The sequence below is a fragment of the Branchiostoma lanceolatum genome, chromosome 15, assembly GCF_035083965.1.
Source record: "Branchiostoma lanceolatum isolate klBraLanc5 chromosome 15, klBraLanc5.hap2, whole genome shotgun sequence".
Classification (NCBI taxonomy): Eukaryota; Metazoa; Chordata; class Leptocardii; order Amphioxiformes; family Branchiostomatidae; genus Branchiostoma; species Branchiostoma lanceolatum.
In genome coordinates this window covers 10,353,252-10,373,307 of record NC_089736.1, presented here as the reverse complement: position 1 = coordinate 10,373,307, position 20,056 = coordinate 10,353,252, and the positions used below count along the sequence as shown (strand labels likewise).

General features: G+C 39.9%; 2 protein-coding genes across 2 annotated transcripts in view; both read right to left on the bottom strand.

The window, feature by feature from the left end:
* The window catches only part of LOC136420832 (homeobox protein Mohawk-like), a 33,944-nt gene extending 32,702 nt beyond the window's left edge, over positions 1-1,242 (bottom strand). Inside the window, exon 1 of the mRNA XM_066407944.1 lies at positions 1,131-1,242. The gene's annotated coding sequence lies outside the window, so the exon portion shown is untranslated. The remainder of the gene's footprint in view (positions 1-1,130) is intronic.
* An 842-nt stretch (positions 1,243-2,084) lies between these two features.
* Positions 2,085-20,056, bottom strand: part of LOC136420829 (outer dynein arm-docking complex subunit 2-like) — a 29,191-nt gene continuing 11,219 nt past the window's right edge. Inside the window, exons 11-18 of the mRNA XM_066407939.1 lie at positions 19,594-19,830; positions 18,893-19,003; positions 14,717-14,871; positions 14,163-14,405; positions 13,413-13,527; positions 4,250-4,438; positions 3,378-3,599; positions 2,085-2,930 (exon numbers count right to left, since the gene is read on the bottom strand). Coding sequence (XP_066264036.1) covers positions 2,817-2,930; positions 3,378-3,599; positions 4,250-4,438; positions 13,413-13,527; positions 14,163-14,405; positions 14,717-14,871; positions 18,893-19,003; positions 19,594-19,830 — 1,386 coding nt within the window. The 3' untranslated portion in view covers positions 2,085-2,816. The remainder of the gene's footprint in view (positions 2,931-3,377; positions 3,600-4,249; positions 4,439-13,412; positions 13,528-14,162; positions 14,406-14,716; positions 14,872-18,892; positions 19,004-19,593; positions 19,831-20,056) is intronic.

The window sequence follows — 20,056 nt, the reverse complement described above, 5'->3', positions numbered from 1 at the left end:
GATTGGCCGATAAAGTAATCAGTTTGTTAATTCACTCGTCTATCTAGCTCTGCGTCTTTTTGTACCAGGCTAGCTGTTGTAAAAACAGTCACCGTTACATCTGCTTGGAGATGTGTTATGGCGCTAATTACGCAAGTTGGAAAGCTTAAAAAATCCTGAAGACTTTCCTTAAGATAAACAACATTACATCGATAAGCTACATCTAGTTGACTCAATATCATTGATTTTATCGATGTTATCTCATTGCCACGGTAACCATATTTCTTAACACATTCATTGGTGGCTTGACGCCACTTGGTTTGATTGTTTTGTTCTTATGTAATTAGGCCATGGTGATTCGATTATATGAATGACATCATCTGGCAACCCCAAAACTGATGCGATCCTGTGAAAAAAAGTTTGGCAAAAAAAAGTTTCCTTCGAAAACAGTAAGTGGTCAGGAGGGTTGAACAAATGACTAAACACACCGAGTATTGTATACTAAACAATTATAGATTCTTCATTTTTGCTCCTTTCCAACTTCTTCCTTGACGTTGGAATTGACTTTGTCCCTGTACGCACCATCCACAAAGTGGCAACTCCATTGTTATGATGATGTTCTTAGCATCTTTTACACAGCCTTGGTCGCAAACTGTACTCCCTGGCCAGCTAACTCCTCTGGCATGTTATCTGTCTATTTGGCAAATTTCTACTACAGTAGAATCCGCTTAACTGCACCACCCATTTGTCAGCGTTTTTGGTGCAATTATCCGGCTGGTGCAATTATGCGAAATGCCCAGCTGGACCGCACCACCATGGGCAAGGGGGTGTATTGTTAGTCAGAAACACTAGCACAAAGAAAACAGACGACATTATTCAGTTATTAACTTTATTGACCCTTTTCTGAAAATAAAGAAATGACTACGAACCTGTTTTGATTTTGCATTCTTTCATTTTTCCAGCGATCTGTGGAGCCTGGTAGAGGCTATCTTTTACAGGACATCTTCCTCTGTTTATTTCCAAGTGAAAACAAAGTTCGACCTCCAGCATATGATTCAATATTCCCCAGCCGCCACCAAACATTAAAGACAGGGACGCCCCCACCCATCTACCCAGCTATCTTATCAACGATCGTGACCTTATGTAATTACCTTGAACTTGGCCCTCCCCAGTTTCCGTTTCCTTATCTTCAGTTCTTCTGCCAACACTCGAAGCAGCTGTAACAAGACCAAGGTCATGTTTTTTCCATCTGTCCCTCGGCCTTCATTACAAACTTCTACTTCCGTCCGGCTCGCAGAAACAACAAAGAACGTCCGGTCTTCTTGTTCCTTTCAGTTAGAGAACAGACCTTTCAAACACTTGTGGATTACTTGTTAGAGTCATGTTCTGCTTTAACATCAAGGGGAGTCTTAAAACAAAACAAACTATACGATGTTGAATTTGTTTTACAAAAGGACACACGGAAAATCTACGAATTAAAGCGGGGTATTGTACCGTTTTGATAATCGGGAGGGTTTTGGATAGATTGGCAAATTTATCCCCCATATCAAATGATATTGAAAATACGTGACACTTTTATTAAACAACCATGGGCTGGGTTGCAAGTGCACGTTGAGGGGAACCTCACAAAAGGGAGGGACATTGGTTGGGATAGCTATTCGTAGCTCAATCACGTGACTTCAATACAGCATAATTGCCAAGGCGTGGCCAGAAGGCTTAACGCTAATCTAATTACAGGAGAGAGGGGCGTGACAGCTTTCCGTGTATATGTTGATGTTATTGTTCACCATGTAAGGGCAGCAAGTTTCACTACATTTCTGTAGCAGGGTATGTTTTTACAGGAAGGGCTTTTAACATGCTTGGCACACCTGTTCAAACTTGGGACCCCCATTTAACGTCTCTTCTAAAAGACAGGTGCAGCCCCAACCAAGATGTCCTGACCACTGACAGGACTTAAAATGGAAATATGAGGCTGCTACAAGTTTACCTACAGGGGCATCCCTTTTCCATGGATATACATATCTAAAATTTGAACATAGATTTGAAAGGAATGGGTATGATGCATTGTGTGTGTTCATTCAAACTATTGAAGTATTAAATGACCGTACCGAAACCTCAACATTTATTTTCAAAACAAAACCATACATGCATGTAAATGTTCACATTTCTTCCTGACAAGGCAATAGCCAATTCTACATGTATTTGTAGTAAAATATAAACAATGTTCACAACAATTACAACAGTGCCAGAATTCACAAGGTGATTTTTTTGGAGACATGTTCTAGGAAAAATAAAAGTCCTATGATATAATCTGTTCAATTGCATAGTAGCATTTCTTAGTCAACCCTGTATAACTTCATTTATATAGTATCATGTATATGAAGTATATGCAGTTGATATTAAATTCACAGAAATCAATCTTAAAGAATTCTTCAGATAAAAGGCTGAAATATACACTGCAATACAACAGATTTATTCCTTGTTTTTTCACTTATATGACTTTTTAAGAAGTGTAACTTTTTAAACATAGAAATGCAAACCAGGAACTAACTTGGAATAGTTACAGAAATGTACACAAAAATGCTATGGTCCTCTATACATATTTTTGACAGCATTTTCAAATTTACCAAAACCAAAAAGTGGAAAAAGTGCAGAAACTTCTACATACATGACAAGCAGCTGTACAACTTACTTTGAGAGAAGAAACATTATTGGTTAACATACTATAAAAATTCTCATTGGCTAGCATTACATGTGCTTGTTTGTGATTGGTTGTTGCAACAGCATGTAAGCAGTCCTTTCATTGGGTCCCATCAGATGCATTCTCATTGGTCAGTTCAAGGAAACTTGGCCTTCTCATTGGCTAGCGCCAGCCTCCTGATGTTGCCAATACAGCCTGCTGCTGCTTCCTGCAGAGCTTCATCTGTGGAGCCGACCATGTCCAAAAGTAGCTGGAGAAACAATTGAAACAAAATGAGCTATAAACAGAAAGTAAGGCATAATCTGTATACAGGGAAAACAAAACCAACAGTAGCTGGGGAAACAATGGAAAAAATTAAGTCCTCATTTGCATAATTTGAATCTTATTGTGTACATCTTTGTCTAAGCCCCTCCTTCCATTGCCTTTTACCTTTCCAACCTAAGTCAGGTACCCATTTTTACACCGAGCGGAGTGAGGAAAGTTGTACAATGTATAAAGTGCCTTTCCCAAGGACACAACATTGGTGGCATGTCAGGGGATTCGAACCCAAGACCTCTGGGTTCTGGGCTAAAGACACCAACACAACAACACACTCTTTCATAATACCAACAGTGCATTACCGGGTAAATCTGGAACTGCTTGCAGCAAGGTGAGTGTTAAGACCAAGATAAAGACTGAATTTTCAGACGACCCTTACCTTGACCACCCCAGCGTTGTGCATAGTGATACAGTTCTCCGGGTCTCTGGACAGCTGGAAGAGCGCCTGCGCGGTGGCTCGGTGGACGGACTCGTCCGGAGACTTCAGGTACCGTACGAGCGGCGCAACCGCGTTCGCTTCCCCGAAGGCAACCCGGTTGTTTCCCCACATGCAGCAGCGAGCGATAGCCTCCGCCAGGTGTCGTCTCAACTTGTCGTCAATCTGGGGTAAGAAATAAACAAACAATGATTAATATGGTAGAGTTTCTTACCGACAGGTGCTTTAACAGCTTTAAATGTTAGGGTGTTCCATTATAAATAAAGAACAAGTAACAACATCATCAGAAGGAAAGAGAAAAGAAGCATCCTTGTTACCTCCATGAAAAATGGAGGTATAGTTTTTGGCTTGTGTGTCTGTCAGTCTGTGATTACTATGATATTTGGTATGTGAGTAGGCCTTGAGAAGATGAATTTCAAGGTGGATTTTGGCCTCCCGGTGTGTGCCCTTGGTACTGCAGTAGAACTTCCAGGTTTCATATCTTTTGTCCTTGATATGCTATGCTATAGTCTTGATAAGGATTTTTTGGGACTTACATTTGAAGGGCAAGATCTCAGTGTACATGTAGATCTTAGAATTTGCCAAAATTTCCAAAACAGCTAAAATTTCCTTCAAGAAAAGTGCTTGCTACTTTCTTCCGAAAATAATTTCATCAGGTTGGTAGAACATAGAATATTAGAGCTCTGAAGAAGGTGTCTGACAGACACCCAAACGCCAGCAGGTGAGAATTACCGGTTGTGTAAAAAGAATCTCTAATATTCTATGCTTGCTACTTTGCATTCTAAACATTGTAACTATAATAGAAAAGATCTTACCGTGTTTGTTAGTTTGGCGAGCATGGGCACCACGCCGTGGTCCGTGATGACGGCCAGGTTCTCCTCGTCCTTGGCGATGTTGGCGATGGCGGCACAGACGCTCGCAAGAACCTCCTTGTGCTCAGACTTGAGGAGACTCACGATCAGCTCCAGACCCCCCACAAACGACCTCACCATCTCGCCAGCATCCTTTAAGACATAGACGATATGAACATGTTAGTGGATCATCCAGAATACTGGAACTTGACACTTTTGGTAATATTGGTAATTTAGCAATTATGATTTTCTTTTGGATTATTTTTGTTCAAGCATCATTGCAATAAAGATTATGAAGTCAGATTTACAATAAGGATGTACTACTACAGGTAATTGACACCGCAATATCTACAAAAATGTTACAGCTTTTCATGTAAATCCTAACAAGTATACATTTCTCTCAAGCAGAGAACTGATAAGAAATAGTTTCATATTCACAATGACTTTGACTCAGAAAACAGCCCCCTCTATTTTGCCACTTGATATTAATGATAGGTCCCTTTTTCATGTTACAAAGATACATGTAGTATCAGCATACAGGGCAATTTGCTAGTAGCTGAACATTCTGTCCACTCATGTGTTACTGCAGAAATTCCAAAGTAGTCAGCTATTGAGGCCCATTACAATCCCTGCTCCCATTTCCCCGTACTGTCAACAATGTTTTCCTTCCCGCTCACGAAAACGGTAAACATGCGCCGTGTACCTTTCACTGTTTGTGTAAACGGTGGTCGGAAAGTGCCCAACAACACACAAACGCTCTGTCATGTTGGGTATATGGGGAGTCATGCGATAGGCTTGATCCGGGACTGTTTAGGTTATTTTGAAGGCACTTTGTAGAAAGATGAGGGGTTCTCTGTTTCTTAGCACTTCTAAGGAGCTGTCAGCGCCTCTGTTACTGCTCAAAATTCTTCGCAATCTTAAGACTCACTTTCACGTACCCTGATCTGGTTTAAGTCTTAAAGAGGGAGCTAAAACTTAAGTGACGTTAACGTTACATAACTGGCTTCAAATTACAATACACATGTACTTAGTCTAATGCTTATAATCTACTTAGAACTTCTCTATCATAACAATTTTGATAATGCAGAATGAAAATGTTGTGATAGCACTTTTAATAGGTGTGAAGTTTTACAAAGACATCATTTTGGAGTGGTATGAAACATTGAAATCTTGAACCTCTCTTGAAAATATTTTTGCTATAATGTTGCATTTGACCTTGAAGCAGTTGTGTGAAAACCACTTTGTTGGAATGTATTCTATTCTTTCTTGCACAAAAGAATTGTTCTGTATTGACGAAAGGACAGATTTAAGAGCTTATTCGACACAATGTTCACTGCATCTAAAGCCTGTGAGGAGTTAGGAGCCTGGAGTGCAACACTTAATTCATCTCAATGAGACACAAATGTCCAGGAATGCTTAGATGGATCAAATCTTTATCTGCCAACATAACAGACAAGCTTGTCTGCTTTTAAAGCATTGTAATCATTTGTGACGTCGAATGGCGAGGTGGATATGCTAGCGGACACAAGCCAATCGAGAGCTCACAGGTTCGATTCCTGCCATTCTTGGCTAGACATTGTGTCCTTGGGAAAGGCCTTGCTTCACCCAGGTGTAAAAATGGGTACCTGACTTTGGTTGGGGAGGTAAATGGCAGTAGAATGTGAAGTCAGCTTGTTATAACATGGTCATGCGTTCGATTCTTGCCATTCCTGGCCAGACATTGTGTCCTTGGGAAAAGCCTTGCTTCACCCAGGTGTAAAAATGGGTACCTGACTTCAGTTGGGGAGGTAAAAGGCAGTGGAATATGAGGTCACCTTGTTATAACATGGTATTTTTATCATTTATGTGTTCCTCTACTTACATCTCTCTATGGACATATATGTAACAAGCAGTTGCTGTTGCAACAATTGAAAATTTTCCAAAGAATGACTGATTTATGCCAAAAATGTAGTTATACTAAAAATGAACATGAAACATGAAGCTCTGCTGCAGTACATTAGAAAGCTCCTAGGGGGCCCATTTTCGAGCTTGAACTTCATTTTTCCGTCCTCTACCCACCTACCAAATATCATCAAGATCCATCCACCGCTTCTTGAGTTATGCTATGAGACAAACTTCACCGAAAACATACATGTAATCCTAGCAAAGTTAAAAGAACAGCACAGCTGTAAGAAGTCTCACTCATGTGGGTCCAGGTGTTTAACATGTAACTCAACTGCACTACAACTGCAGCCGCGGCATCTGTTCAGTGTAACCCTGGGTGCTGATAGTGTATGAAATGGCTGGAGTGGTCAGTGGATAGTGTGGCAGTTGCGTGTTACATTGTTAGTGGCCCCCAGAGGAGGTTGGCACATTCCTGCCCTGGCTGAGAATTTACATGCACGTCTGAACTTGTAACAACAGAATGGGCCTGATTCGACAATGCTGGGATTGTCCATTTGAATCATTTAAGGGAGGATCAGAGGAAAAAATGTCTTTTAACTGTTAAAAGGGGTATGCTATTAATTTCGCGGTAGGGAGAAAATGGAGTGTTCAAAATGGTTTTATTTTGCGATTGAAACAAGGGCAGAAGACAGAAAAAGCATTTTCTTAAAGGTGCCCTAAGCGATTTCAGGGGGTAAAACTTGAAATATTCTGGGGAAAGCTCAATTGACATTTACTTCCCCATATTAGCACATTTGCATCATTATTTCATACTTTGGGTGTTTAACAAGAGCACAAGCCACAAAAGGAGTATTTTATTTATTGGTACCACCCAAAAATCAGTGAAGAGGACCCCAAGAAAACCCATGAAAACAAAATCTAAAACAACTGCAAGCATTTTCCCCTTTACAGTATCAAAGGATTCAAGGTGGTTTTGTCCATAGTGCTGAATTGACTTTTAATTGAAAACAAATTATCATTCAAAATCGATAATCCAATTTTTTGATGTAGGAACTGTTTATTTACCAAGGAAACTGACATTTCTGTCCTGTTATGAATAATGCAATGTACTATTGTTAGGAGTGATAATTTTTTTGGGGGGGGGGGGGGGGCTAAAAGCTTTTGGGATGTTACAGAAAAAGGTAAGTTTGGTGACCTGCATGCACAGTTGATATTACACTTTATTTCCCTTTCTAACCTTTTTCTAGGAAAAGTGAAAGATGCAGAAAATTCAACACATATTTCAACAATGATATCAAAAAAATTCCTTGATCTCTTTGAACAGTTTCCAAGCCAGCACTTGGAATTTCCTGATAATAATCTGAACAAAATGAAATCATGTGAGACCCTCTCAACACTCTTTTCGAAAAATCCAATCATTCCAGGTTCCTAACTTTACAACCTTTTAGCCAGAAATTCTACAAATTCCAGTCATGTAGAATCAGGCTTTGTTTTCGGGAAATTTCCAAGCCAACACAGGGCCTGCTTACAGCCTTCCCTGGTGGTAACAAAGTTTCACAAGAGCAGTTTTGTTTGGAGCCGCCTCATTGGCTGTCCAACCTTGAAGGTCCATTACCATGACTGACAGGATGTGGAGGGTAAACTGCAAGGTCAACTACACCGCGGACGGACAGGTGACAGCTGACTCCGTATGTCCACTCTCATGTCTTACCTTATGCCTCATTTTTCTTGCTCAACAGAATTCGATACATTCCATCCTATAGATAAATTCAATTACATTCTAGGAGATTACCCTTATAACTGAGTGTGTACAAATACAATGTAGGTACATGTGAATATATCAAAGAATGTTTAGACCTTAGAACTAGTAGTATAAATGATATGTCAAACTCAGCATGTTGATTTATTCATATACCTGTATGAAGGTTGATTAATCTATGTCCACTTGTATGTATGTATAGTTGTAGAAGACCTTACGAAATTGTTGTACTTTTGTTGTGTCAATAAAGATTGTATCTTGTATTTTCATAGTGCTGAAACTGCTGGGCAAAGGATGATCTCAAATATTATTGAGATCATCGAAAGATCATGAAGAGATCCAGGTGGCAGGGGAAAAATCTTAGACCATTAGTCCTTACCTAGTAACAAATATAATGGTAACATCCTGTTTTTGAAGAACAGCTACATGTACATCAACTGCAGATTAAAAGAAACCTGCTAGGGGGCCTAAATTTTTAGAAGTCTTTCCAGAGTACAAACCAACAGACCAAACAACAGCACTGAAAACATAGCTGAGTTAAAAATAGTATAATTAGTGTTCCTGGTATATCTCTAACTCCTGTCAGGGTCTATACTTGCAGCTTGTTGAAAACTTCAACAACTTGCCAAAATGGCACATTAGTGCAAAAGAACTTGACCTCTGAGGAAAAAGGGGGAAAAATTCCGTCAGTCCACTGTCAACAAATGTTAGAAGTCTGGTAAGCCTCTGGTTTAGATGCCGTCTGACAACTGTATACGTTGTGTGTATAAGACCCTTTCATGAGAAAAATGTACATGCATACGTGTTAGCTCTAGTAACAAAAACACAGTTGAGGCGTTGACTATTAGCAAATCTTTCCATTGGCCTTAGTTAGTGTCAGACGTTAAGCTAAACATGTTGTCATAGACTCATGTTCTAACTTACAAGCTGACTGAAACAAAAGCAGCACAGTGACTTAGATGGTCATACAAAAAATTGTTTGTAAGCCCTCTGATCGTTCAACTAAGATCTGTTTGATACATGTATGTTATTAACAGGTCAAGTTATAGCTATCAAAATGACTGTACCAAGGAAGTTTAAAATCAAATTTGATTCCTAACCTCCTTGGATGTACTCACTAAAAGAGGGCAGTCCTTAGACAAAAATACAGAATATTTCATACTCCAGTGTCAACAATGTACATCCTCTTCCAAATCAGTGGGCAGTGCTAACTGTGGTTTACCTCCATGTTTCACTGTCATCTATCCTATGTGTTAAAAACTTCAACAAGCTCTGAGAACCACACCTCGGTGCTGGATGGCCACCAGAGCGGAAGCGAGATAAATTCCGCAGGTTGACTTTGAACCCTATAGCCGCACCTCCCTAATAAATAAAGTGTGGATTTTGTGGAGGTCGTTATGTGTCCAAAAGTCTATCAATAATAATTCACCATGTTTATAACAGCCAATAGGCACCCATATGAGTAATGAGGCTGTTGTAACCTGCTTGAGGCACTTCCTTAAACACGGGCCCCCTGTTTTACGTCTGTTCTGAAAGACGGTGCAGCTCCAACAAGGCTACCCTTCCCGGATTTGAACTGGGGTCTCCCAGTTACCGACTAATTGGAACCAGGAGGCTCAACTGTAAAGTCGCTACCAATTGAGCTTAAGTGAAATCCACCTATCAGTGAAAAAATCCCATATCCTCCCCACATCAATATCTACAATGGACTGTCCCTGAAGCACATTTGTTGAAGGTTGTTCTGGACCTGAGTTGAACTTGTTTGGGTAAACTTGGCACCGGAGTCAGAAGGATGTACCATGATGAGTTGTTAGACTGCTGCAAATAAATGCAGTCTGTGGAACTTGTCCCGACTATTTCCGCTCAAAACAATTTGCTAATAAGCGGGGATCTCACTGGAGAGTGTCTTGTTCAATATGGAACCAAATTTTGTGCTAACCATGCTGAGAAAAAGAGAATTTGTATATGTATTTCCCAAGGTCAAAGATAATGTAAGGCCAGGCCAATTTATTTCATTGTTTCTCGAACATTCTAAAGTAAAAATTTTGCAAGCGGTCAAGATGAAGAGTAGAGCAGAGTAGAGTAGAATTTTCGGTCAGGTAGGACTGTTCCAGTTTAGACCGCTTTTAATTGTTGAATTCCTTTTCACTCAGCTGTCATGGTGGGTTAATATGGGTGTTCCAAAGCTCTGTGGTTGTACTTTACAGGGTGAACTTCCATGTACCTGTCGAATCTGGCTTTGAAGGCATTCACGTCCAGAGACTGTGTGTATACCAAGGTACAGCCCTCTACATGTGGGTACACTGTTTTCATCTCAATATTTCAATTAAGTATTATTTTTAAAAATCCGAGAACCAAACTTGGTGTGGTCTGAATGATGTTTAAAATGTATAACAATATACGTTTTTCAAAACGGCTATTTTGCAATTGGGCTATGCTATTCAAAATGTCATTCATCCCATCTGCAATGTTTAAGGTCACAGAGAATATAATCACTTCAGAAATATGTCAACAAAGACCACCTGTCCGTCACTTTCACTTGTGGGTGTGGTTGTTAATTGAACGATCCTGCTCATTAATTAACTCATTGATACAATGTTTCCTATGTAAAGTACAAGATGCAATTTCAAACTGCAACTGCATTCGTTAATGTTCAAACAGTTAATTTAGTTACAAGATGAAACCTTGTAAATTGGCATTCTTTATGGTAATTAAAAAGAGGAAATACATCGGACCTCCTGAAACATGCTATTACGTAAATGACAGCATTCCGACAGAGCCAAACACGATGTAAACATTGCGGCGACATTCCCGGGAATCCAGAAACATGACATTCCGCATGGAGCAAATACAAGCCCCGCCCGCCTGTCTGTGTTTATATTTGGTCATACCGAGACAGCAACTTAGAAAAAGAAAGTGAAGTTGTCAAAATGCCCCCCTCCCCCTTTTCTTTCCACCAAGGTCAACTCCTGTCCTACATTGTTTAGGTAATTGACTTGAATGTATACAAATGTAGTCATTTTTTGTCATTTCTGTGTCAAGGACAAAAAACTGTCCTACAATACTGTTAATCAAGGATAGTTGAAACATTCTAGCAGTATGTAGCTGTGTTTTTTTCACAGCTTTTTTAGTTAGATAAAAAAACAATGCATTTTTGTCAGAACATCAATTATTGGCGAGTAACTTGTTTTTTAAGTTAAAATTTGCCTGCAGCAAAAATGGTGTGTTAGCGGTTTAAAAACCCCACAAAATTCAAAGGAAAAGCACCGGGTAATGACCTTCAAACATGATGTAAGTGAAGGTCATGTTAACGTGAAGTGAAATGATTAAGTACACATTTCGTGTACCCAACAGGAACTAGTTGACTCCTAATTCCCTCCACTTTACACAGGAAGACGTCAGATTTAAGCCAATTGAAATTCCTTAAGGTCCTGTGCCCTCGTGGAATGATGACGGGCATTCCTAAAACTCCTACAACATGACAAGAGGAGACAGTTCAGACTCACGTCCAATAACATGTAAGTTCATCTGTTACATCGATCATTTGGGACAAAACCTGTTGTGTCAACTCTAACGTTGGTCAAGTTGATTGTGTCTTTCAAGTCCAACATGTCGTGTATTTTTTAAAAACAGAATCATCCTTACACATGTACAAATGTATGTCTTGTAAGTAATTAAGAGGTCTCAAGAAATTAAATCAAGGAAAGAAAACAAGAAGTACCGGTAATCATCGAAATGAGGAATAGTCTCCTTACAATGCCATCATTGGACAAAAGTTAAAACTATGATTCATAACATTTTCATAAACAGTTACAGATATACTCAGTTAATACTAGTAAGTTCATTGCTGCAAAAACAAGCATGCAGAACAATACAATTTCTTGAGTCTAATCCTATTAATAATTTGCAGCTTGTGCAAATCTGGTAGGTTATGGTAGCCTGTGTTACACATTTAAAGCTCTCGCTGTCAGGGCCTGATATAAGGCCTAACCGATGGAAGGGCTGCTAGGAGCGTGATTTAGTCAGGAGACCAGTTCCGCCATTTGAAGAAAAAAAAAACATATCTAGAATTAATGATAGTCCAGAACAATGGGATACGGGTATTTGACATTTGATTCTGTGGCCCGCCCCATTAAAAATGATAAATGTCCTTTTTATCAAGGGACCGTGCTGAAATCAACTCGATAACAGACTTGTCCTGCTAATTGCGTCTTGTTTGAGTTAATTGGTCTGAAAACGTTCTTGTGATTTCATCAGTATTTCCTCAGTTACATGTTTTTTCGTTACTGTAAAATATATAATACAGAAATATTCGCGGTGGTTTTATGTTCTCGGTTTTTGCGGCAACCGTTTCACCCCGAACTTAAAACCACCGCAAACATTTTCGTCAAATACTGTAGCAGTATGTGACTATACCGCTGCAGGAAACTTAAAACCACCGCAAACACTCCATTTTCCCTTAGCACGAAATAAAAACCACGTGAACTTAAATGCATTTACAGTACCTAGAGAGACAGCTATCAGTACAAGTGTTTGTGCTTACAGAACTTCATAAGAGTGTCTATAAAAGGAATGACCATAGCAAGACTGTGTCAATGTCTTTTGGATATGATTTCCAGGCTGTGCTTTCACTACAGTCAGTAAGAACCCATTGGTACGAGTGTTTCCTGTTAAAGAACTTCAAAGGACGTGTCATCAAATTGACAGTTGCAAGACTGTGTCAAGGCCTTTTGGACATGTTTTCCAGAAAACAGCATGTTGAACGACACACGCAGTAGTAAAATATAGGTCATGTTCAGTGGTACACATGTGAAAAAGTACTTGATCATGAACATGTATACCCTAACCTTAACCCTGAACCAGAGTCAAAGGCTCTAACAGGCCTAAGATCTAGTGGGGTGCAGATGAAGTTGACAGAATAATACTGATTCTGTAAGGCTATTCAAGCTGGTGTCACACTAGGAAGAGCTCTAAAAGGACTTTTCAGTAGCGATACGCCTGGTGTCCTTTTGATAATTTTTTAGGGACTTGACCTACGTTCGCAGGTCACTGTCCTACATTGTATGTACATTGTAACGGGGTAGCGTCAACTCTAATTTCACTGGGTACTCTAACACCGGTCAAAAACCTCTGGGTTCTGGGGCAAATACACTAACCGTTACGCCAAAACGACTACACAATTCTGGATTCATATGCTACAGTAGTAACAGTAGATCTTTTTTAAATCAGTGGTTTTCTTAGAGTACCCAATGGATTGTGACTGTCAAGATTACTGGGCACTGAGGTACATTTGTATACAACTGGTGCTGACTAAAGATTGCGGATGCTGTTTTAAACATCTGTTTCAAAATTTTATCCAGTTGCTTGAGTGACCATTTTTGGCGTATCTTATTACCTGGATGTCTAACCTTCATCAACGTAACTGGTTAGTTAGTTTTACCAGTTTTGTGCTAAAAAACAGCAACGTGGTTAGCGTTCGTTCACCTTGGCGTTCTCGATGCAGGGACAGATGGCCCACGCGGCGCTGGCCTGGACCTCGGGGTTCTGGTTCTTTAGAAGTGACCACAGAAGTCTCACACCGTCCAGCCGGTCAATGATCCTACCAGAAACACAACCGTACAACTCTTAGTCTTACAACACACCATGTTCAAAGAAACACCTTGTACAACTATTCAGTTTATATACTGTGAATCCATTTAATATTACAGTGTTAAGTTTAGCAGGTGGGGGGAAAGGGAGTGGTTCATGGTATTTGATTATAACAGTGGAACAAACATCACAGCCTCAAATGTTAGTAATTGAATATTTACGATGATGACATTTTAGCAGTTGACTAGTGACCGTTAACAAATCAAGAATTACAGTATTACAACATGTATGCAGAAAGGACATTTCTAATAAGTGCAATGGCCTAGGATAAAGAAGAGGACAAAAATACAACTACAAGAGAGCCCAGGTAAGAAACATAATTTGCTTTTTGCATAAAAGTTGACAATAGAATTATTAGAAAAATTGAAAAATATTTCAGCCTGTCAGTAAATCTGGTACAATGCACATATCTAACCAAAAATTGAACAAATTAACAAAGAATGTCTATTTTGATTAAAAGAACAGGTGTTGACGCAGATAAATAATGCAGCTTTGGAAATATGAAAACAATGTTGAATGAATATAGTATATATACACAAAAAGCATTTAAAAGGACAATGTACAAGGCCCAACAAATCTACTAACGTCATATTTTCCGTCTCGGTGGCGCATGCTCCGACAGCCTTGGTCACATTCACCAACAGCGACTGGTTGGTCCCGGTGAGGAGATTGACCAATGGGGGGATCCCGCCAGCCTTGCGGATAGACATGCGGTTCTGCGGCTCCTGGGCGCACTCTCCGAGAGCGCCGACAACGTTCACCAGGACCTCCTCTGGTTGGTTTTGAAGGAGGGCGACGAGTTTCTCAATCGCTTTCAACTCCTGGAACCTGTATGTGTTAAAAAAGAAGGCATTATTTCTTATCACTGACAGGGACTAAAACCGGCTTTAAGTTCAAAGGGAATCAATTTCGTGGTAGGGGGAAAATGGAGTGTTCGCAGTGATTTTAAATTTGTGGTTGAAACAAGGTCTTACTCTTAGGCGGGCAGAAAACAGAACAGTCATTTTCACAGTGGTTTTAAGCTCACGGTAAAGAGGCCATCGCATAAACCGTAAATGTTAAACCATCGCAAAAATGTCAACAGTTACATTATTATATTGACAAAGACAAAATCAACCTCAATAAAATCCAGGACTTACCTTTCCACGTTTTCTGGACTGATGGCGCATTTCCAGATGGCGCCGGTAGCGGCGGCCAGGAGCTCTTTGTTGTCGGACTTGTCCAGGAGAGACACCAGGGGGTCCAGTCCACCGTACTGCCGCACAAGGTCCCGGGTCTCCTTCTCCTCAGCACACTGGTGAGAGACCACAAAACTGCTGTGTGAGTCTACATTGTATAGTACATGTATTTACACTGTTATGTTGAAAATATGCAACAAAATATCAAATCTTCATGTATTTGGACAGTCTTTTTAGGATGTATGTTACTGAATTTCTGACAAAAAATGAAAAGAGTTTAGGCTTTTTCTATGATGCGTCAGTTTTGTGATTTCAAGTGTAGGGTGGTCATCACCCTTCCAAAAGACATCAGGCAGGATATTCTTCTTGTTAACAACACTACCTAAGTTTACAAGCTAGCTGTGAACACCTGTGTTATACCTGAGACCCAATATAACTAGAGAGAGCCAGTATTGTTGTGATACCTGAGGGCATACCATGGGGGGGCCAGGGATCCACATCTATACGTGTATTGTAGTGTTGTATTCATAAATCACATAGACAATATTACTAACAAATAGATGAATATGAACTCTGCATTTGTTCTTTGTTCAGTTTGAGCTTTGATACAATACTAGTACTAGTACTTCTCATTATTCCTCTTATGATATATACCGGGCTTGTTTTTCCTTAAAACACAAAGCGGTGGTTATGGTTGACATTCCGTGGGATTTTGTCTTGATCTTCGGATTTACTGCTTTAAACAGGTGGTGTGGAAGTGGAATGTACGACACCAGATTTATAATCCACTGGAATGTCGGGCTGATAGATCCATTGTTCTGCATCTGTCAATCATGATTTTAGACTCAGAAACGATCTCTGTGAACGCTAGAACCCAGACCGAGAACTGAACCCATGACCTACTGGCCAGAAACTGGGTTATTAGTCGCTACACTACAGCACACTACCTCTTCCCATCTATTGTTGGCTAATGAGTTAATGACACAAGTTAATGACACGAGTTAATGACAAGAGTTAATGAACAAAAGGAAGACTTTTTGTCTCCCGTTGTTGTCCGTGTTATTCATCATGTAATACAGTGGTCGAACAATGACGGGTGAAGATGATTGGTCACAGGTGAATAGGAAGAGAACTACTGTAGATTCGCTTAGTTTGCTGCACATACTTTTATTTTGTACTATGTTTTATAGTTGTCTCCATACATTGTACCATGTACGGCTGGCATGCAATAAACTTCTTCTTCATACAATTTGTAGCACAGTGAAAATCGAGTGTTTGCATTATCCTTGAGTTCAATATTAAAACAATATTGGTAGTAACACGATAGAACACAGAACATATGTTTGCATTGTGACGAGGCCTTGGAAAAAATGTTGCATTTCCGGTTATGTCCCTGAAAAAAATTAGGTGTCAGTTGTTGGGATTCTCTTTTTTTTTAAAAAAAGTCAAATGGTGGAATCTGTTTATCATAGCAGAAAGATGACTAGAAAATACCCCCATATACTAAAAAATTTAGGGACAGACATAAAAAAAGAGAACTATTGATGATAAATGCAATGTAGTTCTTAATAGTCAGTTCACAATTTATCTATTGTTTCAGGATATTAAGAAATGCCCAGTAGTGTATCATTTTAAGCCAAATGCTACTGTACGAAAAACTGTTTTGTCTGCCTACGCCTAGTAATGAACATGTTACAGAACCACATGGGGGGAAAACTACACAATTTGGTCTGGTACAAAAGGTCACTGAGCCTGTGTTTATACGCATCGTTACCCCCTCCCACTAACTACCGCGTGTACGTGACGTGATTTTCTGTTTAGAGAACATGCAGGGCAGCGTGGAATGGACAAGTTGTACCAATATGTTGCTGACATCTTGTTGTAGCGAACGTTGCTTTTTGATTTAAGTCGTCAGTGAGGCACTGACCGAGATTGGCGTACGCAACAGGAACATGTGTAAACAGCTGGGCCTATTCCGTGTTCGGTCCGTGAACAAATTATTGCATTCTAGTTTTTGCTGCGTAAAAGGCGGGTAATTATACACACACACACTTGGTGGCGAGGATGAGACCCAGGCTGGCATACAGAGTTCTGGACGGGCTCCAAATCATGATATGGAAACAAGTAGGGCGTGAAATCGAAAACCATCTTCCACAATTTGTGAAAACTCGTCAAAAGATTGACCCAATTGCATTATTCATTCTGTGTAAAAAGAGTTTCTTTCTGATCATAACTGTTTCAATTACGTACAAAATATGTATTGAATTCCAGCATTTTGTAATTGAAGTTTGGCAAATTTTGACCATGCTTTTTTCTTTCTTTTTAAGTTGTTTAACCTTTAGCATACTGAAGTAGCCGTTTGGCACCCAATTCCCTATTGGTAACAGAGTTAGGCAGCAGGGAGAAGGTTAAGAAAACATGAGGCAACAAATGCTTGTCAATAAACTAAACTAGAGAGTTTTTTCTCTATATTCTTAAGATAGAACTTATTGAATACAGATGGTTCCTCAGATGTCTAAGAAAGGTTTTGATCTCATGCAGCTCATAGTTTTCTGGAAATGACCCGAAAATGCCCAGGCGGCTTTGAACTTGAAATTGAAGAAATCCCTTCGTTTGGGATGAAAGGGCTTGTCCAATAGAACTGACAGGGTGTGAAGGGGAGTATCATTTTGAACTTCAACTTGGCTTCATGTTCATTTCATTTTAACCTTCTGTAACCTAGGAGTGTCTCTGTGTATAAATATTGTACCAGGATGTTGGTAAGCTAACTAACCTGGTTAAAAAGGTTAAAGATACAAAAAACGGATGTTCTGCTGCAGTACCAATGTCACATACAAAGGGGCCCGAAAACGGCTTTGACCTTCGTCCTCCCAACATCTACTCACATACCAAATATCATTACAATCTATCCAGAGGTTCTTGAGTTATGATCACAAATATCCAGAAACACAGACACACAAACAGACACACCAAAAGCAATACCTCCATTTTTCATGGAGATAACAACATGGTCTTAACCTCAGACAGTTCAACTTAGCTACACGTGTGCTTACATGTGGATCTCTCAAGTAAACAAGGGCTACACTGTGTGTGCGTGTACCACTTGTATCATGAGTGTCATCGCACTACCGCTATGGGACGAGCACAAATCCCCAGTGAAAAACAGGGAATCACTCACAACAAGAGAGGTGGCATCCCGACCAAAAGGTGCCGTTCCAAGGGGAAAACAACGACCCTTGAGTCGGCTATGAAGTGCCGCTTTCCCACGAAAGCAAACAGACCATTTTGTCATCCACTTGGGAGGATTTATGCAAAGGCATACCGGCCGGAGTAAATGTTACGTTTTCAGAGACAGACCCGCAAGGTGCTTGAAGTGATCTTCTCTGTTGCATTCGGGCCACTCTAAAATGCAGACCATGTTATGGGATGAAGAGGGGGTGGGGGGTAGGATGGAATGACAGTGTGTCTATGACTGAATGGGTATGGCATGTCCAAAACATACAACACAAAACAGACATGTCATGGGAAGAACATGCATGTATTTGCTTTAGGTATAATCCTGTCCTGATGAAAACAGGTGTCAGCCTTTGTTTTTCCTTGGTGTTTTTCAAAGAAGTGTAAACAAATAATTATACAGTTAATATAGGCAACCAAGCTGTTCAGGTGCAATAAGAACAGGTGCATTTATAATTGTCATACATGAATCTGCTACTGTATACATAAGGGAAAGGTCCATTTACATTTACAATCAAGGCCATTAAAGGAAGACTTTAAAGGAATAAACCCAAGCAATATTAGGACCCTAAAATTGAACTTTGAAAGTCAATTTATTCGGTCATTTCTATACACTATCACAACGTCGGTGTGATGTGAGAACTCACTGAAAATTGTTCGGAGGGGGTTTGTAGGCTCGCCAAACTAAGGGAATCATCATTAGGTTCATTTTTGTGCGGTTTCAAAAGCTCAAAGTATGAAGATATTACGCAAATGTGCTCAACAGTGTTAGTAAATGTCACTACCAGTAAAATCTCAGCATTTATTTATTTCTACTTTTTTTGGCCATGAAACTTCTTTACCTTCCTCTAAGGCCATTAAAGGAAGACTTTAAGGTGGTTACGATCTGAGACTGTTTCTCACCTTGAAGATGGCGGAGGCACAGTGCATCTGGAGCACCTGGTTCTCGCTGCGGAGGTTCGTCACCAGGTCTTCTATCATTCCCTCCGTCCGGATGGCCAAGCGGTAGCTTTGCTGTGGAGGCAAGGGTACAACATTCACATACACAATTGTGATAAACTTTGCAGCCTACACATTTTTCACTGTCTGTTTCAAAGGAATTGAAAAGACCTTTACAAGAAGGATGGCCAGTTGGTAACTTTGTAGAGGCAACGTTACAACATTCACAGTCACAGATGAACTTTGGAGCCTACACCCTTTTCACTGTCTGTTTCAAAGGAATTGAAAAGACCTTTTTACAGGAAGGGCTTTCAAACTTTTAAAGCAGTTTACAGAATATCTTATCGGATTCATTATGAATGAATTATAAAGCAAAGAAATCTACATTTGTACATGCAAGAGACATCAAAGAGCTTTTGAAAGTTTGTGAAAACTTTATTCATGAAAAGTCTTTTGGGAAGAAGTCTAAAATTTCAAAGTGTTGGAAAACATTTTTCGATAAAGTTTTTGAAAATGTTATTAAGGAGAAGTCTTTTTGGAAAAACTCTTAAATTTCCAAAACATTGTAAAAGATTTTTTGAGAAAGTTTTTGAAAATGTTATTGAGGAAAAGTCTTTTTTTTAAAAACTCTTAAATATTCATAAAAACATTGGAAGAGATTTTACCTCTGAAGCACATTCCTGCAGAGTGCCCACGACTGGTATCAGCATGTTCTCGTGTGAGGACTTGAGTAGTCGTGCCAGCAGCGGGATCCCACCGGCCTTACGGATGGCCTGCTTGTTCTTGGTGCTCTTACTACAGCTCCACAGGGCCAGCGCGCCGCAGCGAGCAACTTCGATGTCCTTCTCAACCTCCGGGGTCATCGGGACGGAGCCAAGGGGACCGCAATCCAGTAAACCAACCTGTGCGTGGAAAAATGGGAAAATTACTGCTTTCATCCAAAATACATGAAAATCTAAGAGTGCAGATTCTAGCTTTAAAAAAATTAAGTGTTTCAAAACCAGCGCTGTCTCCCTGAGGACCCGTCCCTCCATCCAGGAGAGACATTTGCTTGTTGGGATGGACAAAAATTTCATCCCGTCCAACCAAAAGATCTGAACTTCATGACATGGAATTGATGATAATGTA